The sequence below is a fragment of the Lissotriton helveticus genome, chromosome 2_2 (assembly GCF_964261635.1).
Source record: "Lissotriton helveticus chromosome 2_2, aLisHel1.1, whole genome shotgun sequence".
NCBI classification, from domain to species: domain Eukaryota; kingdom Metazoa; phylum Chordata; class Amphibia; order Caudata; family Salamandridae; genus Lissotriton; species Lissotriton helveticus.
In genome coordinates, this window is record NC_136060.1 from 371273335 (window position 1) to 371295391 (window position 22057).

Genomic DNA, 22057 nt, shown 5'->3' on the forward strand with positions numbered 1-22057 from the left:
CTCTGTCAATCTGGGGACAGGCGGTCTCGGCCACCATATTGGGTGGTGGTGGGGAGTATTGCCCTGGGTGTCCTCTGGGCTGTCTGCTAGGAGTGGCCCTGGTGTTGGTTGCTCCTCTGTCGCCTGGACGGTGCACTGGAGGCGTGTGATCGCCCACTATGACCTCAAGGATTGACCGGCCTCCGGCCTCCACCTGGACCTGTGGTTGGTGTGGCCGACGCCGCGTATTCCCGGTTGACAGCGCCTTTCAACCGCCTGCACCTAGGGTGATCTACAGACCGTGAACTCTCATTCAGTGCTCCTGCGTGTTCCTTGCCTCCGCATAGCCTCCCTGCGCGCATTGATTCTCTACATTCCAAGCTCTCACTCTCCTTCCCCCCCCCCCCGGACAGAGACCTTGATACAATCCTTCAAGCCATTAGTGCCTCGCAAGCCTCAGTGGAAGGGAAGATTGGAGAAATTAAGGTAGATGTGTCCCTCCTTAGACAGGACCTCTGCAATGCTACCGAGCGGATGTCGGAAGCTGAATCCCGTATCTCCACGGCCGAGGATGACATTTCCCAACTGAAGGACCAGGTGGGCCACCTTCGCACCCATACCAGGGAACTCCACAGGCGGGCTGAAGATGCGGAAAAACGCGCACGTCGCAACAACCTCCGCCTGGTGGGGTTTCCCTAGGAGGTTGAGACAAACCAGACGGTCACCTTTGTCGAAAACTGGTTCACGTCATGGATGCCTAAAGACACCCTCTCGACTTGGTTCGTGGTTGAGAGAGCCCATAGGTCCCTGACAACCAGGCCTCCTCCCGGAGCCCCGCCTTGCCCTATCATCCTAAAAGTCCTTAACTTCAAGGACCGTGATGTCCTCCTACAGGCAGCACGGGCAGCGGGTCTCCCTCAAATGCCAAAACCATGTCATCATGATATTCCCGGACTACACCAGGGAAGTCCAGGACCTCCGGCGCTCGTACACCGACGTGAAGAAAAAACTATAAACCCTTGGCCTACAGTACCAGCTCCAATTTCCTGCCCGCCTTCAGGTCATTTTTCAGGGAAAGACTCAATTCTTTGACTCACCCCAGGTGGCATGGACGTGGCTGACGAAGGAACGCCCCCTCTGCCTTCGGCGCGACCCCTCATCGGAGCGAGTGGGCTCCCAACCTGAGGGGCCAAGATCGCCGGGATGTCAGCGCCGGCGTCGCACGGGATCTCGTAGGGGGCACCGGTCTCAGACAGCTGCATTCAGATCTTCGAGCGTGGCGGCTCCGGGTCTTCGGGACTCCTCCAGCCAGTCCGGCTCTCCACCCCGCAACAGGATCTAATCAACTGAAGACGTACCGGGTTTATCCTCATTGCTGGCCCAGGCGGGCCCACCCAAGATGGACTCGGACTATTCCTGCACTCCTACTCTCTAACTACCTACAGGGCCAGGTTTGCAGCATGTCCACTGTCGGGGAGGGACACCTCAAGTGCGGGGTCCTTTGACATTGGTAGACTTGTGTGTTCATTTACACTTTCTTATTGCTGATTCACTACTGATCCGTTCTTCTGGAGGGGTCCTCCATGCAACTAACCCAAGCGTTCTAGTTTGGTTTTTTAAATGGGGGGTCGACAGATGCTTCTGTTCTCGAAGTGTAGGGAATGGGGGGTGAGGGGGGGCTCATTTTAGGTTGTTGTTGTTCTTGTTTTGCTGTTTCAGCTTCCACGGATTGACATCTACATCTTCCCCACAGGTTCACGTGTCCTTACAAGATGGTAGCTCTTAGGCCCAAGAAGCTCCCGCCGTGACCGAGAAAACCACCTTCGGGACATCACTTCATGTCCTGTCATGGAACGTCAAAGGTCTTCTGGACCGGCTCAAGCGCACAGCAGTCCTGCGCTACGTGCAGCGCCTTCACAAAGACATCCTCCTGCTCCAAGAAACACACCTCATGGGTAATTGCTGTCCTTTTCTTGCTCGCAATGGGTATGACAGAGTATGGCACTTTGGCTTCTCCAGAGGCTCCCGTGGGGTGGCCATCCCTATGAAACAAACTCTACCCTTTGTCCTTTCCCAGGTGACCCACGACCCCTAAGGACTTTTGTAGCAATTTGTGGCTCCTTGGCTGGCCACCCCCTCAATCTCGTGTCCATGTACTCTCTTCCCTCGATGCTCGCTCCCACACTTGTACAAACCGCGGCCCTACTAACCACTTTCTCTCTAGGAACTACTGTCGTTGGTGGAGACTTCAATACAGTCTCCTTCCTGGCCATAGACACTGCGGGCCCTCCCTCGGCTTCCCGCACGTCGCAAGCAACACAGCTTAAGACCTGGTCCGCATCTTTAGGCCTCATCGATGTATGGTGCACCAGGCACCCGCGCACCAGCCACTTCACTCATACTTCCACAGCCCACCACACACAGGCATGCAAAGACGCAATCTTTGTCCCCGCTACTGATTGCTCGGTGATTGTTGACACTCGCATCCTACCTAGAGGAATTTCAGACCACTCTCCAGTGCGCCTGTGTACAGGTGCCCCCTCCCTCCCCCCCCCTCGGCCCAGCAAACGTGGAGGATGAACGCATGGTTTCTCCAAGACAAGGACTTTAAGAAGGTAGTAGGGAAGGAGCTCGAGCAATACTTTCTCACCAACGCAGGTTCTGTGTCCTCCCCGGGTACCCTGTGGGAGGCGGGGAAGGAGACCATAATAGGTTTCGCGAAGGGGAAGATTAAGAAGCAGAGATTGGAGCAGCTGCGTAAAATTACTTCAAGAGAGGCGCAGGCGCTTCGCTTGGAACAATCACTTTCCCAGTCTGAAGACGCCGCCCAAAGCGGGCAACTCGCTCACCTCCGGGCCAAGATCAGGCAGCTATCCCTGGACGTGGCCAAACTTCTGTGGAGGTCATCGGTGGCAAGGGTATACGGGTGACAAAAATTGTACGATTTTGCACAGGCTGGCCACTTACCCCAGGGCAAATGGTATAATTCCAGAGGTGGTAGACGACCGGGGCTTATTACACAGTGCCCCATTGGCGATGGCCCGCAGATTCTCTGCTTACTATCGGCGTTTATACACAGCGCAAACCCCTGACCTACCGCTTCACGTTCTCCTTGCAATAGGTAACGTACGTCTTCCTCGGTTGGAGACAGTTGCCTAGAAAGACCTGGACCGCCCCACATCCAGGAAAGAAATCGAGGAGGCAATTTCCCTCACGTCATCGGGCAAGACTCCAGGACCAGACGGGCTCCCCCAAGAATACTATGAGTTGTACCGTGACACTCTTGTGCCCCACCTGGATGGTCTATTCCGGGAAGCCCTTGAAAAAGGCTCCTTCCCGTCAGAGACGGACAGTGCCACTATTGTGGTCATCCCCAAAATCCCAGACTCCCTCCCGTTCTTGTGCAGACTACCATCCCATATCCCTCCTCAATACGGGGATCAAGTTATACGCCACCATCTTGGCCCTGCGCCTGAAGCCTTATCTGTCCTTATTGGTGCACCCGGACATATGCGGCTTTATGCCCAAACGTGCGACTCACCACTGTCTTCGCTGGCTTTGGTCCACCGACACTTACTTACCCCTTATTTAGCTCTTCTTCTTATAGATTTCGAAAAAGCTTTTGACTCGGTGAACTGGGCTTATTTGCACGAGGTGCTGGCTGAGATGTGGTTCGGTCCCCGATTCTTGGCCCTGTTCTGGGTCCTCTACGAGCAGCGCACGTGCGTGTCCTGGTTAACGGCGTTCTATCCAAGGCCTTTCCCATTGCGAGGTGTATGCAGCAGGGCTGTCCGCTTCCCCCCTGCTGTTCGCTTTGGCGATGGAGCCCTTGGGGTCCCTGGTGCGGGCTGAGGAGAGCATTAGGGGCTGAGAATGGCCGAATACCGAGCCAGACAAAATTGCGTTATATGCAGATGATGTCTTACTACTTCTGGCTGACCCCGCCACCTCTGGTCCACACTGCCTCCAGACTTTACAGGTATTTGGGCAACCCTCAGATCTTCGACTGAACCCAGAGAAATCAGAGCTGGTCCCACTCCATTTATCAAGAGACTGTTACGATTGGCAGTCCAGCATACATATTCGGCGCAATTCCTTTAAGTATTTGGGGATATGGATTACCCTGCTTCCGGAGCTGGGCTCGTCCCTAAATGTCACCCCACTGGTTAAAAAAGCCAGAGAAGACCTCCAGAAGTGGAAGACATTACCCCTTAATCCCCTGGGCAGGGTCGCTTTATTTAAAATGATGATCCTTCCCAGGTTTCTCTATGTCCTTCAAAACACTCCCTTCTGCTTCTCTAGGTCCTGGTTTAAGGAACCGTATAGCCTAGTGACCGAATTTCTGTGGGTTGGGGGTCGGGAGCACCTGGCCTTGTCCACGTGCCAGGTTCCCTCCTTCGACGGGGGTATGGAGTTGACGCACATGTATTTATATTTTCTAGCAACGCGTCTCCTAGTGGTCCATGACTGGTTCAAAGGGGGTTGATCTGACACAGCCTACCGGCTGGAACTGAGCATACTGGGTCTGCCCAAAATCCAAGCTATCTCGTCCCAACTACCAGACGTGACACGGTCTGTGCTGTTGGCATGGCGGGCTTCATTACGTCATACTGGCTGGTCAGGTAAACTGACGCAATGTACACCCCAGTGGCATGGGGCCTAACTTCGGAAGGCGAGTGGTCTGCCGGGGTTCGGAACCTGGGACCTTATAGGTTTCACACAACTCTGGGACATTTGGGCCGGCAGCCACATGCTCTGCTTCCAAGAAATGCAAACCTGTTACTCCCTGCACTCCTCCCAATTTTATAAGTACTTACAACTAAGACATGCTCTCCGGACACACATCACCACTGACACCCGGAATTCAGGCCCACTGAGGTTCAGATTATGTTGGGAGATCTGGGTAAGGGGAACATCTCCCGCATTTATCGTACCTCAGTTAACAATACCCCCACCTCCCTGGACAAGCTGAGGGATCAATGGGTAGAATGGGTGGGCCCCTTGGACGAGGCAGACTGGCGAGATGACCTTATGTCACCCAAGACAATCACCGCCTCCGCCAAACGTAGGCTAATCCAGCTATATTTTTTGCATGCTGCCTACCTCACTCCACTGCGCCTTCACCGCACGGGTTTGTGCCCCGACGCGTCATGCTCAAGGTGTGGCCTGACCCCGGGAGATTTCTTTCATGTGGTCTGGTCCTGTCCTAAATTGGACGGTTTCTGGGGGGGGGCATTGAGGAAGACCTCACAGAAGTCCTTGGATGGAAGGGTCCCCATGACCCACGACACTCACTATTAGGGATCACAGATGGATTAGAAGGGTCCAGAAATGACAAGATATTTTTCAACAAGGCCATGATTGTAGCCAAGCGCGACATAGCGGTGGCATGGAAATGCCCCGATCCACCGACCCTGGGGAGGCGGCGCAAGGGAGTGGACTGGTGCGCAACCCAAGAAAGGGCCCTGTACGTGGCACATGGATAGCCTAAGAAATATCGTAGGGTGTGGGGTAAATGGTTGGGCACTGTGGGGGACTTTGAATGATTAGCTAAACCACTCTATTGACTTGTACCTCTGGGGATGTGATTGTGGGATGCTTTATTTTTATAGATGTAATAGAATTTTTGTCTTCCGTGTTCTTGCTGACCTGCTTATATGTTCTGAAATCAATACATTTGATTATAAACACCTTTAGGAGACATAAACATGCATCTTGAAGATGACACCTGCAAACTTAGTCAAAGTCTTAAAAAAGATCTGGGCGCCCTAAATCTCAATTAATTTAACTCCGCCCCCACACACAAGGCGGGTCAAATGATCGACCCTATTTTTTCCAGTGTCTTTGGTCTCACTCCCTACCTCCCTATGCCATTATTTGTGGACAGACCATTTTGCAGTGCCTTTCTTCATACCCCACTACTCCTCTTTTTGCCGCTCAACTACCTGTCCTAAAGTTATGGCTAGAAACTGGGCTAAACTCAACATTCCTTCCCACAATATCTGTTTATCTAATACTTCTCCCCATTTGGCACATCAGGTTGACCGTGATCAGCCCACAGCTGATAACTGGCTCAAAAGCTCCCGTGACACAATTCTACCAGCCACATTAAAATCTGTGTCCAGGCAGCACCCTCCTGCCCCGTGGTTTAATGTGTCCCTACTGGAAGAAAAGAATCTCTGTAAGCGACTCGAAAGGGAGTGGAGGAAGCTATACGATCCAAACTCCAAATCAAAATATAAAATAACCTTGAACCATTACCATATGAACTGTAGAAATGTCCATTCCTTCTTGTTCTCCGAAAAAATGTCAAATGCCCAAAACTGCCTAAAAACACTCTTCAAAGTGGTTCCAGACCTGTTCAACCCCAGTAACACAGTCTCCTCCCTCGCGCTATCACAAGCCAAATGCGAAGAGCTGGCGGTTTATTTTGTTGACAAAGTTACAAATATTTAACTTGCTCTAGCCACAGCAAGCACTGCCAAGCCCCAGCCCGGGAGCACAAGCTCATCTCCTACTCCCACCCCATCTTCCTTAAAGGAAAACATCCACGCTGCCATGAGGCAGCCGCTGACTCAATTACATTCCCTGCCCCCCTTATAGAGTTATTGGAATTTCTGAACCTGTAGAGTCAGTTAAATTAGGTTCCCTGATCAATCCTTTTCCCCCAGCCAAACTGAGCACTTTGAGTCCTCACCTCATGTCTTCCCTGGTAGAACTGTAGAACTTTTCTCTACATGAGGGGCTTCTTCCCAAAGCCTGGAAGCATGCCATTGTGCTCCCCCTGTAAAAAAAAAAACACCTGGATCCATCCAATTGGCCCAATTTTAGGTCCATCTCTTTGCTGCCCATTCTCACCAAGATACTGAAGAAGCATGTAATCACCCAGGTCATTTCATTTGTTGAAGCCCAGAAGTCCTTTGATCCTTCCCAGTCTGGATTCAGAGCGGAGTATAGCACTAAATCCGAACTTAGTGGAAAGCTGTGTCCTCACCCTCTTTCATACCATGACGACACTCAGATCATTTTCTCTGTGTCATCCGAGCAGGATGCCTCCTCAGAAGACCTCAACTCCTGCCTCTGCCTTATCTCCATTTGGATGCATTACAATTCTCTAAAGTTGATTGGTGACAAAACCGAGGTTATGCTATTAGGTAGGAATCCTCAACTCTGGCCTTCTATGCTTGGGACTCTTCCCGTACCCCCTAACAAGGTGAAGAACCACTAATTTTGGTTAGACTTCACTCTGCCCATGAAGCCTCAACCAACCAAGATAGCCTCCTCATGCTTTACCATTATAAAAATGGATTCAAAAGATCGTGTGGATATTTCCTTCCCTGCTCAAAGAACCATCATCCAGGCCATGATTTTGTCCAGGGTAGTTTAAGGTAACATTTTATATTTGGGAGCAGATAAGACCAGGATCAGCCTTTAAGTGGTTCAGAACTTTGCCGCCAGGCTCCTGTTCCAGCTCTCCAAATATTCTTCCGTGTTTGGCCTCCTTCATGACGCCCATTGATACAGTGCACAAAGTGTGAGAAAGTGCCCTCTTTCTTGCATGGTATGCCCCCATTGTTTGCTGAATTGCTGAAGAGCTTTGACTCAGTGTGCCTGGGGCTCCTGCAAACCAGGTACCCAGGGCCTGTGTTCCTTCCCTAAAACTGCATTGAAGCCTAAACCAAATTGGTATCTCTGGCCACATGTCATCCCCTGGTAAATGGTACCCTAGGTATCCAGGGCACTGTGACCAGAGAAAACCCTAAGGGCTGCAGCACTTATTGTGCCACCCTTAGGGGCACTGTGCCCTGACACACACACACTGCCTTGGCAGGCTGAGTGTCTTGATGCAGAACAAAACAAATAGTAGACATGGCACACATCCCTGTGTGCCATGCCCACAAAACACTGCCCTGGCATACATCAGTCCCCCTTCTAGTTAGGTGCCCTATGCCAGTGGTGAGGGTACATGTGCATGGGCCCTGTGCCCCTACAGTACCTTGGTTCATTCCTTGGCACTCACTGTAAGTGCAGTGCTGCAATTAAGAGTATATGGTGCTGGGAGGTTGTCATTACGAACTCCACCGCACCATAATGGCTACATTGAAGACTGAGAAGTTTGGTATCAAACTTCTCAGCACATTAAACCCACACTGATGCCAGTGTGGAATTTAATGTAAAATGCATGACAGGGGGCATCTTAGAGATGCCCCCTGAAGCTCGACCAACTCCCAGTGACCTGACTGAGTGGCTGCCGAGGCTGTATCCCCCAGATATGTTTCTGGACCCCTGGGACGAGAGCTTCTCGGATCCATAATAGGTCGGGAACCCGGACATCAGGAGTAAATGGCCTCAACCTCCACGGTTGGGCTCAGTAGCTCCTGCTTGTTTGTGGCCCTCTGAACAGGATGTGACACAGAGAAGTTTTAATGGTATGGTCAAGGTGAGCAATTGCACAGGGCCCCCACCATCTAGGGGGAAACCGGGAAAGGGAATTATCTACCCAATTGACCTCTATCTATCCTATTCCTATATCTAAACCCATCTCCATCCCTGCCTACCGTTACCTTGCTACTGTGTGTCATTTTAATAATTTTTGGGGTCCAGGAAAGGACATAATTCAACTGTTTTGGTGTTGCCATGTTAAAGTTGAACATATCATTGAATATTGTTTGGCATAGTAATGGATTGAATTGTTAGGATAAGGGTAAGAAAACTTTATTTTTTTCCATACATGGGTCCAGAAATATGTCTTGCCCTGGGTCCCCAAAATAACACTGTTCTGACACACAGCATTTGAAGGGCGGTGTACTGTTCCTCTTAGATGCCTTTGTGATAACACACACATGATTTAATTTAAATGAGTGTATGTGTAGTTTATTTAAGGTAAATGTTTGCACACTGAGGGGCAGATTTACAAGCCCCTTGTGCCACTTTTGCGTCAGTTTTCCCATGTTAAAAGTGACACAAACGTGGCGCATGGGCCTTGTAAATCTGCCCCCGAGTTTCTGGATTGTTTAAAGAGAGGTTATGTGTTGTCAGGGCTAAGTTACAAGTATGGTGGGCTGCAATATTGGATATTGCTTGCTTGGAATTACAAAAGAACCTGTTTGGAATGCCCTAATTAATATTCCCTATATCATCTTGTAATTTGAATAAATACAGATTTTACAGGTTTAGCCCTAAGACTCACATTTAAGACATCCCATTTAAAGCACCCAGAATCGATGCGAAGTCTAATTGCCTGAAAACTGCCATTTGTTCCATTTTCCTTCCCCTATTCCCTCCTTTCTGCGTGTATACCCCGTGCACATTGGTGCCCTACCGTGATAAAAGCTACAGCGTTCGAGCTCCCTTACTAGTTAGTGCCCCCTTCTGATGTGATCAGACGGTGACAGCTGGCACCCGCACTCCTCCCCCCCCCCCCCCACCCGCCAATATTTGGATTCCACGAGGCGGGGCCAAAGCCCGGGAAATCTTAAACTGGAGGCCGCCGCCATTTCGAGACTGAACTTTCACTTTTAAGTCTATTGAAGAACGCCTCTGCTGCTCTGCAAAACGCGCTGAACTGTGTGAATCAGCCCCTCCCACCCACACACTCATTCCAAGGTGCGAGGGTATCAACTAAAATGCACCCTGCAGCAGCATGCATCAGCACTTCAGGAACCCAACGCAGAAAACACCCTCTGTTGCAAATGATGCAGTTGTGTGACACCAATGCTGCCTTTCTGCGTCATACACAAAACGAGCCCACTCTCTTTCATATTTTTGTTCTCAGTATCACACGGACGCAGAACAGCACTTGCAAAAAATCAATGTATGTGAATATCGTCTTACCTGTACTGAAACGTCATGTTTGTGATTTTAATTTTAATTTCCTCTCCCAGGCGGTGCTCCCCTGTCATTTCAAATAGTTTGTTGGCCATTTTCTCGTAAACTTTGGCATTCCTCTTGGTCTGCTTCAGCTCGTCAAAATATTCCTCCCAGACGAGCATCAGGCCTCGCATTTCGGCATCAGTCCAGTTCCTAGCCCTCCTGTGCTTTTCATTCAGAGAAGAAAGCATGTAACTGGGGATGTCGGCCGCGGCCATCTCTGGCTGGTCTGAGAGGGGTTTTAAAAGAGGGCTCTTAATATACACTGGAAGAATTCTGCTTTAGATTTTTGCAGGAGGAGGCAGGCCTGTGTGGCTGCAGGAACTGAGCCGCAACAGCACATATGAAACCTTTTTGCAACAGCTTGAGAGCATAAAATGGGGCCTACATCTGACAGGCAGGAATTTAGTTAAAAGCTTTTAAACAGAGAAACGTCATTTCGATGTCAGGTTCCCATAGCAACAGAGCAACTGCATAAGCTACAACAACAAAAACCTTTTAACTGAAAGCCAAGGAATCAGGACAAAGTTGACAGGCCATCAATATTAAAGCTTTTAAACACTTAAAGAAAGGTTTCATAGAAAAAAGGTCTCTACAGCCTGGCAAGGATCCACTTTTAAGTTCCATTTCTTTTCAGCCCTGCTCTTGCCTTTCAGGCAGACAACTTGTTGTGGGCGGATGGGGGTGGGGTGGGAGGTAGCTTTTAAGTTGCCCTCCCCCGCAGCTGCCTTGTCTGTTTCAAGAAGCGATGCATGCAAGAAGCAGTCTTTTAAATATAGAAACTAAACCCAGATGTAAACCTACAAAAAGAATTAATATAGATTATGCCAGCACACATTAGATTAATGTATCAGATGACATACAGAACCTGCTGTATCGCAACACTTATATATTCTCATTTTTTTTATTTTTTATAAATGACTTTATTTGTACTTAATCAAGTTATAAACACAATGAAAAAAATAAAACAACAGAGCTCACACAGTCACATCCGGACATTGCTTGCAGTAATTTATCAAGTAATACAAATCATTGCGGTGTACATACACCAATCGGAGTCAACCACACATCCAACTGAGCCAAATATGGTGATCCTATGCCAAAGTATTCCCACCAAGCACCTCAGATCTTTTGGTGTTTACGAGGGCAGCTCCTCATTTGGTTCATAGGCATTTACAACTTCTCCATACCTCTTAGACATTGTTGCAGTAGTGGTCTGCAATGCTTAGCCACGAATCATTGAGCTGGAAGTAAGACCAGGTTAGGAGGCTTTTTAGCGCCTCTGGCAAGACCCAAGTCATTAAGTAGGCCCACTGAGGTGGCTTTAGGGAGGGTCCACCTCAATTACAAAAGAAATCTACTTTAGGCAAGGTCCCAGAGGCCTCCTCCCAGTATTTTTGGATAAGTGGCCACCCCACTCTACATGCAAGAGCCTTTCCTCATAGGCAGGTTGGCAAAGTCCATCAGCATATATGCCAGTGGCGGTAACCAGGGGAGGTGAGAGTGGGTGCCTATGACTTATCACCCAGGGTATTTCTGGTGAGTGGTGCAGTCCAGGGGATGGAAGTCAGGGATATTTGGATTGGGGGGGGAGAGGGAGATAAAGGGGGGTTCCTATGACAACTAACCCAGGGTATTTCGGGTTAGTGGAGCAGTCTAGGACATGGTAGTCAGGGATATTTGGATTTGGGGGGAGAGATAAAGGGGGGGTGCCTATTACATCTCACCTGGGGTATTTCGGGTGAGTGGTGCAGCCCAGGGCTGGTAGGTCAGGGATATTAAGATTTTAGTGAAGGGCTGGGTTTTAATGGCAGTTAGGGAAAGGGTGAGGGGTAGGGCAGCCTTATTCATAAGTGCAGTGTGGTCCAGTGAGTTCTGCTGCTCCACTGGTTTTACAACACGGCACATTTTGACAGTAAAGTGTATTTAAGTTAGCAAAAGATGGAGGACAGCATGGAAATTCAGGAGTCCCTGCACGTACTGTGCAATGCAGGATGTGACTATTTAGTAAATCATGGAGAGGCCTAGCTAGGCCCAGGAGAGTTGCAGGTGGTGGAGTGGCGGCCGCAGTTCTGACCTGTTTTCCACCTAGCTGCAAATCAAGGGGGAGAGGGCAGCTGAGGACATTGGTGTGGGGGCTGAAGCCAAAGTGCAACTTTTTTTCCATGCGCCTATGTAGGGGACTATTGAGGTCAGCTTACCTGGGGCTCAGCAGGTGAAGTTGCGGCATCTATGGCAGCACATTGTGAGACAATCCAATTTTTATTGACACAATAATAAGCAGACACAGGACAGTATCAGTCAAAAATGCACTTATACAAAATATGTAAGGGGGAAGAGTTTTGCACTGGCGGGGCAAGGACCGTCCGTGCAATTCCCACCAGACTAAGCAGTTGTTGTCCGCTTCAGTGCTTCTTCTTGTACTAACTGATGTAACAGGAACACTAAACCCAGAAAGTAAAAACCCATTCCCCCATGCCCCATCAAACTCTTTGGGGAAAAAGTTATAAAGGTGGCGGCCAAGGAGGAGGGAAATGGAAGAGCAAATGTAGGAGTACGCTGATAGCGTGGTGAAAACCATGTCAGTGTGTAGTGAGGGGGCTGAGGTGCGTGCGGGGCGATTGTCGGGGGGGTGGGTGGGTGTTACTCTGAGGGTGCCATGTTCCTGATGGTCAGATCCCAATGGTCCGTTATGGGGAATTTTCAAGACTTCTGTAATACCCTCCGCGCAGTGCAGTGCTTTCTGTTCTGTCTGTGCTCATTTGGATACTTCAGCATGCCAGTGTAGGATAGAGGGGGTGTTAGAAATGGGCTTTCCGGTTGGCTGAGGCTTGCGCCAAAGCCAGGCAGAAACCACCACTCTAGTCAGGGCAAGGGAGTTACACGCCAAAGATAACCCCTGCTCACCCTCTAGGCAACATGTCGCGGTCAGTAAGGCTTATCCCGGAGGCTATGTAAGTTAAGTGTTTGCGCGCGCAACCAGCAACAACACCCAAGGCCCACCACAAAGGAAACTCCACACAAGGTTATGTATAAAAATAGCCTTTGTATTATACCAAACACATTAGATAATAACACACACTTTACAATGTGCCAACAGGCACAGGCAGAATTTACAGGGGATATATGTACAGGACAGGGTCACATGGACCACTGTCAGGAATATGCACTTTTAGACTAGGAATACTTGTTAGAAATAGCACTTTGTAGAAGATAGAATAATAATCACTGTAGCACCAAATAGAAAATGTAGCACACAACCAGAAACCACTGGTGAAAGGTAAGTACCACCTACGCAACCCTTACCACCTTAGGAAAATATTACCCAGGGAATCATGAACTCACTAGTGGGACCTATATTAGGAAAAACAACCTCCTAAGCATCACATACATTCAGAGGTATAAAACATTACACATGCTACAGAAATGACATTAGGCAGGTATCACATTTGCGCAAAAATCACATAGGCCACAACCCGTGACTGTCCCCAGGCCAACTGACCTCTCTGGGGCTGAAACGCCCTGTGTCCCAAAATGTCAAGGGGCCTAAACGGAGCAGCTGCCCACTAAGTGGGCATTATTGTAATGGTTTGCTGCTAGCTGCCAATGAGGGGATCTTTGCCAGACTGCAGGTTGTGCAAAATACTGCTGCACGATTAGTTCTTAATGTCCCGGCTCGTACTCCCTCAAAACCATTACTGGCTAAACTCCATTGGCTCCCAGTGAAACAGAGGGTGATGTTTAAAACTTGCTGCGTCATCCACAAGTGTCTTATTGGAAAAGGTCCAGGCTACTTAACCGAAAAATTCATCCCATACGTCCCCTCTAGATCCCTGAGATCGGGAGATCAAGAATTGTTATGTGTCCCTAGGGCCATGAAGACAAGAAAAGGGGGAAGGGCCTTATCAGTAGCTGGCCCAAAGCTATGGAATGAACTTCCTAAGGAAATCAGAGTATGTAGGGAACATTTTCCCTTTAGGAAAAAGCTAAAAACCTTCCTCTTCAATTATTAGATGTCCCGGTTAGGTAATCAAGTGACATGACTGGGCCATCTCTGTTTCTCAGATGCTGCCAAAGGCGCGGAGATACTCCTTCGGGAGTCGATTCCCAGCGCGGTACAAGTATGCAAATAAATAAATAAATAAATAAAAATAAGTGCTGGGCAGCTGTAGCAGGGAGTCTGGTAGGCTCTGTAGATAAAATGCCCCAGATGGAGCCTCGTGGGCTGAAACATCAATGCGGGCGGAGAGCCTCGGGCTCTGAAGAAAGAAGGCCCAGTGTGGGGGGAGCGGCCCGCTGCCTGACGGGGCCGCTCTACCACCCTAAATGCCCCCAAATCGTCGTAGTTCCTCTCGGGGGACTTGAAAGGAAATTATGCCACCAAGAGCCTCTGCGGCTCTAAATGAACAGGTGGCCCGTCGTTGGAGCCCCCCCCCTTTGGGGGCTCGAGCTCACTGAAATGCCCCCGGAACCCTCGTGGGCTCTAAATACAAAATGCCGCCTTGAGCCTCTCGTGGGTTCTACTACAATGGGGCCTCGCTAGGGGAGCAGCCCGCTGCCTGCCGGATCCGGTCTACCCTGGACAATGCAGCCAGAAGGAAGCCTGCACCACTGGGGGGGGGGGGCACCGACAATGTGCCCCGGTGCCCCCCTCGCTTCACGTAGGCACTCACCGGGTCTTCCTGCAGCGGCGGCAGGAGAGCTCCCGCTCCTCGGGGCTCTCTCTCTCCGCTATCCTCACTCGCTCCCCAGGGCTCTCCATCGCTTCTGGGAGCCCGGGGGGTGGGGGGAGACGACACCGGCTTCTCTATTGCTGCGGGCGGGGCTCTCTCCCTCGGGAGAACCTCGCTGGGGGAAGCGGAACTTCTCTGTGAACACCCTGGCAAGAGCACCACTTCCAGAGCACCCTCCTGGGGTGGGGTGGGCTCCAGTGGGCTTCCGGGTCGGGCAGGAGCACTTCCGGGTCATCGCGGGCATCGCGGCGGCCCGGACGGGGGATGAAGCATGTCATGGCCAGAATCCGGGGTGGGCAACCGGTGGTATCGGCAAAAATGCGGCAATGAGCGGGGTGGGTACCCGCACCGCAAAGCTCAGCAAAACACGGGGAAAATGCCGGGTGGGCACCGGCCTTGAAGACCAGCATCAAGGGGGATCCCCACGCTGGGAAATCCCTCTAGAGGAATCGCCTGAACCAGCGGCGCAACGCGCTATTTGGAGGGGGAGGCCAGCACTCCCCAGGCACTGGCAGACCACCCAAGTCCCTCCAGGTCCAGCAAACGTCTTTTAGCAAGACAGGGGGGGGCAAGGCTGGGCCCAGGATCCAGCTCACAGGGCCCTCCAGGCAGGGAGGCAGTCCCCAGTGGCGGTCCTCCTGGCGCCCAGCAGCAGCAGCCCCCCTCCAGAAAGGATCCAAGAAGAGCACATTTTACATGGGGTCACAGCCCCTTCTTATACACACGATTCCTTTGTCCTCAGGTGCAGGGTGACGGTCAAACCAGATGCAACTGGTTTTGGATCACTTTGTTGTGCTCAGCCACCCTTTCCAATCACTGGCCAGGCTAGGGACATTAGACACACCACAGGGGGCAGAGCCAGCATTGTGTGGGGAAAGCCCAGCCCTATTCAGGTCCCAGGTGCACTCCTCCCCAGCCATCAACATGCAGATCTCCCATTCACCACTGGGGCAGACCCAACCTGACTCCTGAAGCCTGGCACACCAGACAGCTTCAGCCAATCACAAGCCAGCACCTTCACTGCACAGGTACACCAACTTCTAGAAGTGGCACTTCCACACTAGACACATTCACGCCGCACACATCATCGCACAGCATTTAATCACATGAGTCCGCACATACCAAACTCGAGCTTGCACTCCCCACGCATCAGGAACTAACATGGACACATACATTCCCCATGCATTCCTATGGGAGGGCAGGCCAACCTCACTACACGCATGCACTTTACCCTGGGACACAGTGGTAAAGTGCGCAGAAGTAAAAAATCACTAACACTGGGTCACCATAAAAAGCAAAAAGTTTAGGGGTGAACCTGCCAGAAGGGCCAAGTCCAACACAACCCCCTTCCAGCCAAAACGCAGGGTAGACCAATCACCACCGTGATGGGCTTCCCTTCTTGGGGCGATAGAACACGGACGCGGGCCCGCAACTGAAGGGGCACCCTCCTGTTCTACGCCACGGTGAACCCATCGGGTTCCTTCTAAAACCACTGTCTGGCACAACTGGGCTACCCCACTGGTACTCCCAAGTTGTCCGCGGCTAGGACCAGGCCCTAGGCTACCCAGGTGCCACTGGTCCTTGCCTATTCACAGAGTGGATGGTAGGAACCCCTGGTACATAGTAGCCATTCTCCACTCTTCCTGTCTGTAAGACAGGGCTAGACTGCCACTGGTTCTCTAGCCTAGCGTCTACACCCTCAGGCGGACCAGGCGTCTCAGGGGAGGCTCTTCTCCCCCTACATCTCCTTCGAGGGTTCCTCCACCTCCTGCGAGGGGTACCCTTAGAACACCACTCTCCCAACCTAGGGTTTAACCCCTCAGGTTGCACCGGGGTCAGAGGCGGGCTCTCCCACCCTCTGCACCCCCTTCCAGAGTTCTGCACCCTCCCAACTGGAGCGGTACCCCTGGAAGATGAACCGGTCAGGACGCTGGTTACAGACGTCCTACCCTTCAGGTCAGGCGGATCCTGAACCTGGCCTACCAACCTCTGGTCTAGAACCTTTGGTGGAATAATTGCCTGGCACTCCAGGACTTCTGGGGATTTACACACCATACCCCTGAGGCTGACATATGACTCATATGTCGTGTGACTGTCTGTCTGGCGCAGATCTCCCGTCCCCTGTCCATCTGACAGTGCGCGAAGATCCCCCAGAACAGAAGTGGTGTCACCATGGTCACTACACGGGAACTTAGCCCAACTGGGTAGTCCGTGACTCACTGGTTCTTCCACTGGGGAACTCATCCCCCAATCACCCCTCACTTCGGACTCCTGTGCCCTCCCAACCGGAGTAGCACTGCCAGACACTAGAACCACTGGAGCTCTGTTTACAGATGCTCCAGGTTCTCTACACACTAGGAGATCCTCCTCAAATGGACTAACAGGACAGCCTAGGTCCCCAACCTAGTGTTCCCTAAAGAAACCATCCAGGCCCTGAGGCAGGGCTTCGGGCGTCTGGAGACTCTTGGTAACCCACTCACTCCCGTTCCACTGACACAGGCCGTAAGCCCCTACACCCCTCCTCACTATACTGGGACCTAGCTGGGCTACACTGAGACTCTTCCCCCACACCGGACTGGAAGTTACCTGAACCACTACTCTTGGAATCACTCACCAATGACTCTGCAGAACCTCTGGCCTTCTCCCAGCGGTCTGCTTCCTCTGCAAGCTCAAATACCCCGGACAATCCACACCCCAACAGGTGTTGGCGCAACCTCGGCAAACAACAACTGAGCAGGTGGTCCTGGAGAACCAGATCAACCAGTTTGTCAAAATCAGATTCTGCGTGAATCTTTACCCAATCAGTCAGTGCATCCTCACAGTCATCCATAAACTCCTCCCAAGACTGGTGAGACAGTTTCATACTGCCCCTGAATTTCAACCTATGCTCCTCTTCTTGGGAAACAGGTACCATACTCTGGGAACTGGGGTTGGGACTTCTTGCAGTGGGCTCTTTATAGCTGCCACCACTGAACTCAACCCTCCCTGGGGAGTCCAGAAAATTATAACCGGGCTCAGGGGACAAGCTACCCTCCTGAGCTAATCTCTCTCTGGCAAAGGCCCTCTCAGCCTCCGCCATCCTCTCTGCGCTATTTCCTTGGTATGCTCTAACCTGAGCTTCTCCAAAGCCAGCTGGTGCTTACTTTCTTCCCTCCCATCTACCCACTCCTCTGGGGACAGGGACCGGGAAAGGGATGAGGTGCAGCCCCCTACACTGGACACAGCAAGGGACTCCCTATCTATGAGGTCTTCACTATCTGCTGGCGTCCCTGTACTATCATTTTCTCCCTCCTCTTCAGACTCTTCAGGGCTCCCCTCAGACCCACCACCCTCCTGGTGTGTGGCCTGGGCCCTTTCCTCACTGTGCTCACGCTCCCAGTCATCCTTCTGCCATTGAGTTAGGTTTTCCCTAAGTTGGGACTGGATGTCTGACTCATTTACTGCGATGTCTCTCTCTTCGCAAAACTCCAACAACTCATGCATAAACAGACCCCAGACATTAAAAGCAGACTCCATCTTGGCAGGATACTCACAGACACGTGCAACACAGGGGACTTAACTGTCTGAGCTGAAGCAAGAGTACAAAATTCACAAAGTACTCAGCAAGCTCCCTATCCCAGAGAACTCACACTCACCAGTCTAGTGCCACACACCATTCATCCACACACAACCCCCCCTCGGACTGGTAAGGCAGCTTCTACCGCCCCTGATTTCTCAACCTGACCACACGTGACACAGGTATCAAACTCTGGGAGCGGGGTAGGGAACAAATGTACTGGACACTATTACGCTGCTACCACTGGATCCCACCCTCTGGCAAATCCAGAAAATTCAAATTGCACTTAGGGGATAGAAACCACCCAGAGCTAGTGACACCTAACTCACAGTGCTCAAGAAACACATTTCCCAAGAAATGACTTTTAGAACACTTTTGAAACAATAATCCCCAAAATGTGATTTATCTAAAATGCAGAGCTTTGTGGTGCAGTCAGCTGCTGCTGTGGTACAGCGCAAACACAAATCCGGATCCCTTCCGCTGCCTACCAATTTTAGAAATGGGCTTTCCAGTTGGCTGAGGCTTGCGCCAAAGCCAGGCAGAAACCACCACTCTAGTCAGGGCAAGGGAGTTACACGGCAAAGATAAACCCCGCTCACCCTCTAGGCAACGTGGCGCGGGCAGTAAGGCTTATCCCGGAGGCTATGTAAGTTAAGTGTTTGCGCGCGCACCCAGCAACAACACCCAAGGCCCACCACAAAGGAAACTCCACACAAGGTTATGTATAAAAATAGCCTTTGTATTATACCAAACACATTAGATAAAAACACACACTTTACAATATGCCAACAGGCACAAGCAGAATTTACAAGGGATATATGTACAGGACAGGGTCACAAGGACCACTTTCAGGAATATGCACTTTTGGACTTAGACTTGCTTGTTAGAAATAGCACTTTGTAGAACATAGAATAATAATCACTGTAGCACCAAATAGAAAATGTAGCACACAACCAGAAACCACTGGTGAAAGGTAAGTACCACCTACGCAACCCTAACCACCTTAGGAAAATATCACGCAGGGAATCATGAACTTACTAGTGGGACCTATATTAGGAAAAACAACCTCCTAAGCATCACATACATTCAGAGGTATAAAACATTACACATGATGCAGAAATAACATTAGGCAGGTATCACATTTGTGCAAAAATCACAGAGGCCACAACCTGTGACTGTCCCCAGGCCAACTGACCTCTCTGGGGCTGAAATGCCCTGTGTCCCTAAATGTCAAGGGGCCTAAACGGAGCAGCTGCCCACTAAGTGCTGGGCAGTTGTAGCAGGGAGCCTGGCAGGCTCTGTAGATAAAATGCCCCCGATGGAGCCTCGTGGGCTCAAACAACAATGCGGGCGGGGGGCCTCGGGCTCTGAAGAAAGAAGGCCCAGTGTGGGGGGAGCGGCCCGCTGCCTGCCGGGGCCGCTCTACCAGCCAAAATGCCCCCAAATCGTCGGAGTTCCTCTCGGGGGACTCGAAAGGAAATTATGCCACCAAGAGCCTCTGCGGCTCTAAATGAACAGGTGGCCCGTCGTTGGAGCCCCCCCTTTGGGGGCTCGAGCTCACTGAAATGCCCCCGTAGCCCTCGTGGGCTCTAAATACAAAATGCCGCCTTGAGCCTCTCGTGGGCTCTACTAAAATGGGGCCTCGCTAGGGGAGCGGCCCGCTGCCTGCCGTGGCCGCTCTACCCTGGACAATGCAGCCAGAAGGAAGCCTGCACCACTGGGGGGGGGGAGAGGGGGGCACCACCAATGTGCCCCGGTGCCCCCCTCGCTTCACGTAGGCACTCACCGGGTCTTGCTGCAGCGGCGGCAGGAGAGCTCCTGCTGCTCGGGGCTCTCTCCCTCCGCTATCCTCGCTCGCTCCCCAGGGCTCTCCATCGCTTCTGGGAGCCCGGGGGGGGGGGGCTGGGCCCAGGATCCAGCTCACAGGGCCCTCCAGGCAGGGAGGCAGTCCCCAGTGGCGGTCCTCCTGGCGCCCAGCAGCAGCAGCCCCCCTCCAGAAAGGATCCAAGAAGAGCACATTTTACATGGGGTCACAGCCCCTTCTTATACACAAGATTCCTTTGTCCTCAGGTGCAGGGTGAAGGTAAAACCAGATGCAACTAGTTTTGGAGCACTTTGTTGTGCTCAATCACCCTTTCCATTCACTGGCCAGGCTAGGGACATTATGTAAATGTAAATGTGTTTCGATTTATATAGCGCACTAATCACCCAGGGGTCTCAAGGCGCTTGCTTAGGGAACCCGTCCTGGTATTCCCCTGTGAGATACCCCGGCAGGGTATTCACAAGGTGAAAGCCAGGCATCCCGCCACGAGGGGCCATAGTGGAGATTAAGCAAGCTATTGCCCAGAGTCGCAGAGTGTGACCCCGTGAGTCGAGTAGGCACCGGAGCGAGAATTGTGGAGTCCGTGGAATTTTTGTGCCCGAGACCCGCCGAGGCGGGGAATCGAACCCTGGTCCACGGCTGATCTCAGCTTCCGGGTCTGCCGCCTCTAACCACTGAGCCACGCTTCCACATTAGACGCACCACAGGGGGCGGAGCCAGCATTGTGTGGGGAAAGCCCAGCCCTATTCAGGTCCCAGGTGCACTCCTCCCCAGCCATCAACATGCAGATCTCCCATTCACCACTGGGGCAGACCCAACCTGACTCCTGGAGCCTGCCACACCAGACAGCTTCAGCCAATCACAAGTCAGCACCTTCACTGCACAGGTACACCAACTTCTAGAAGTGGCACTTCCACACTAGACACATTCACGCCGCACACATCATCGCGCAACATTTAATCACACGAGTCCGCACATACCAAACTCGAGCTTGCACTCCCCACGCATCAGGAACTAACATGGACACATACATTCCCCATGCATTCCTATGGGAGGGCAGGCCAACCTCACTACACGCACGCACTTTACCCTGGGACACAGTGGTAAGGTGCGCAGAAGTAAAAAATCACTAACACTGGGTCACCATAAAAAGCACAAAGTTTAGTGGTGAACCTGCCAGAAGGGCCAAGTCCAACAGGGGAGACAAGTGGATTTCCAGTGCATCGCTATAGCCCTTTTGGCCAAGAGGAGTGCAAAGGTCCTTAAAACGAGTTGTGGCCTTCCTTGTCTCGGGGCAGGGGTATAGTCCCAACAGTCAGTGTTGAGCAGTAGTCAGTCACTCTCTGCCTGTGGCTCTCGCTACATCTGCAAGTACTGCACCCAAACATTTCGCAAGAGTACGCAGGATCAGAACATGTGGATCACGTCTGTGTCTCCATGTTACATCTAGAGGCATTCATCTGGGGTCGCAGGATAGATGCTATTAAGCCAGTGGGGGGTTAGGTAAGCCCTGTGGAGGAGAAATAAGTTTATGTATTTAAAATAGGGGATTATTGGGCAACTTGCTAGGGCATTCCAGCACCTTGAGCCAGTCTGAATCATTTAACACCCTCCCCATAAAGGCCTCCCATATGCAAGGCAGACGTGTGTGCACTGTCAGTCTGTCCAGAGTGAAGGTTCTGTAGATTCATGTCACAAGGTATCACCCATGCCCCAACAGATGTAATGTGTGGACGAGTGGATGTTGAGAAGGCTCCGTACAGTGCACACCCTGTGTATTATCGCTCCCAGAGTTTGCAGAAGGATAGCATTTCTCCCTCCGCAAATAGATCACTCATTCTCGCCATACCCGTGTCTTCCCACCTCCCCAGGCATTGCCCCGCCATTCCTGATGTCACTAGGGAGCATGCCAGTGGAGGTTCCTGACGTGGGGGGTCATGTGGGTCAGTTTGGTGAGGCCAAGGATGAGTAGGCAGCTGCGCTCTGAATCGTATGGAGTCTCTTCAGGAGTTGGGTGGTGATTCCTGCATAGAGCATGTTGCTGTAGTCCAGCCGGCTGGTGACTAGAGCTTGAGTGACAGTTTTCCTGGTGGTCAC

At 51.5% G+C, this 22057-nt stretch overlaps 1 protein-coding gene across 1 annotated transcript in view; it reads right to left on the reverse strand.

The window, feature by feature from the left end:
* Positions 1 to 10217, reverse strand: part of MSANTD1 (Myb/SANT DNA binding domain containing 1) — a 92344-nt gene extending 82127 nt beyond the window's left edge. Inside the window, exon 1 of the mRNA XM_078679004.1 lies at positions 9814 to 10217. Within this exon, the coding sequence (XP_078535130.1) occupies positions 9814 to 10067 (254 nt within the window). The 5' untranslated portion in view covers positions 10068 to 10217. The remainder of the gene's footprint in view (positions 1 to 9813) is intronic.
* Positions 10218 to 22057: the final 11840 nt, after the last annotated feature.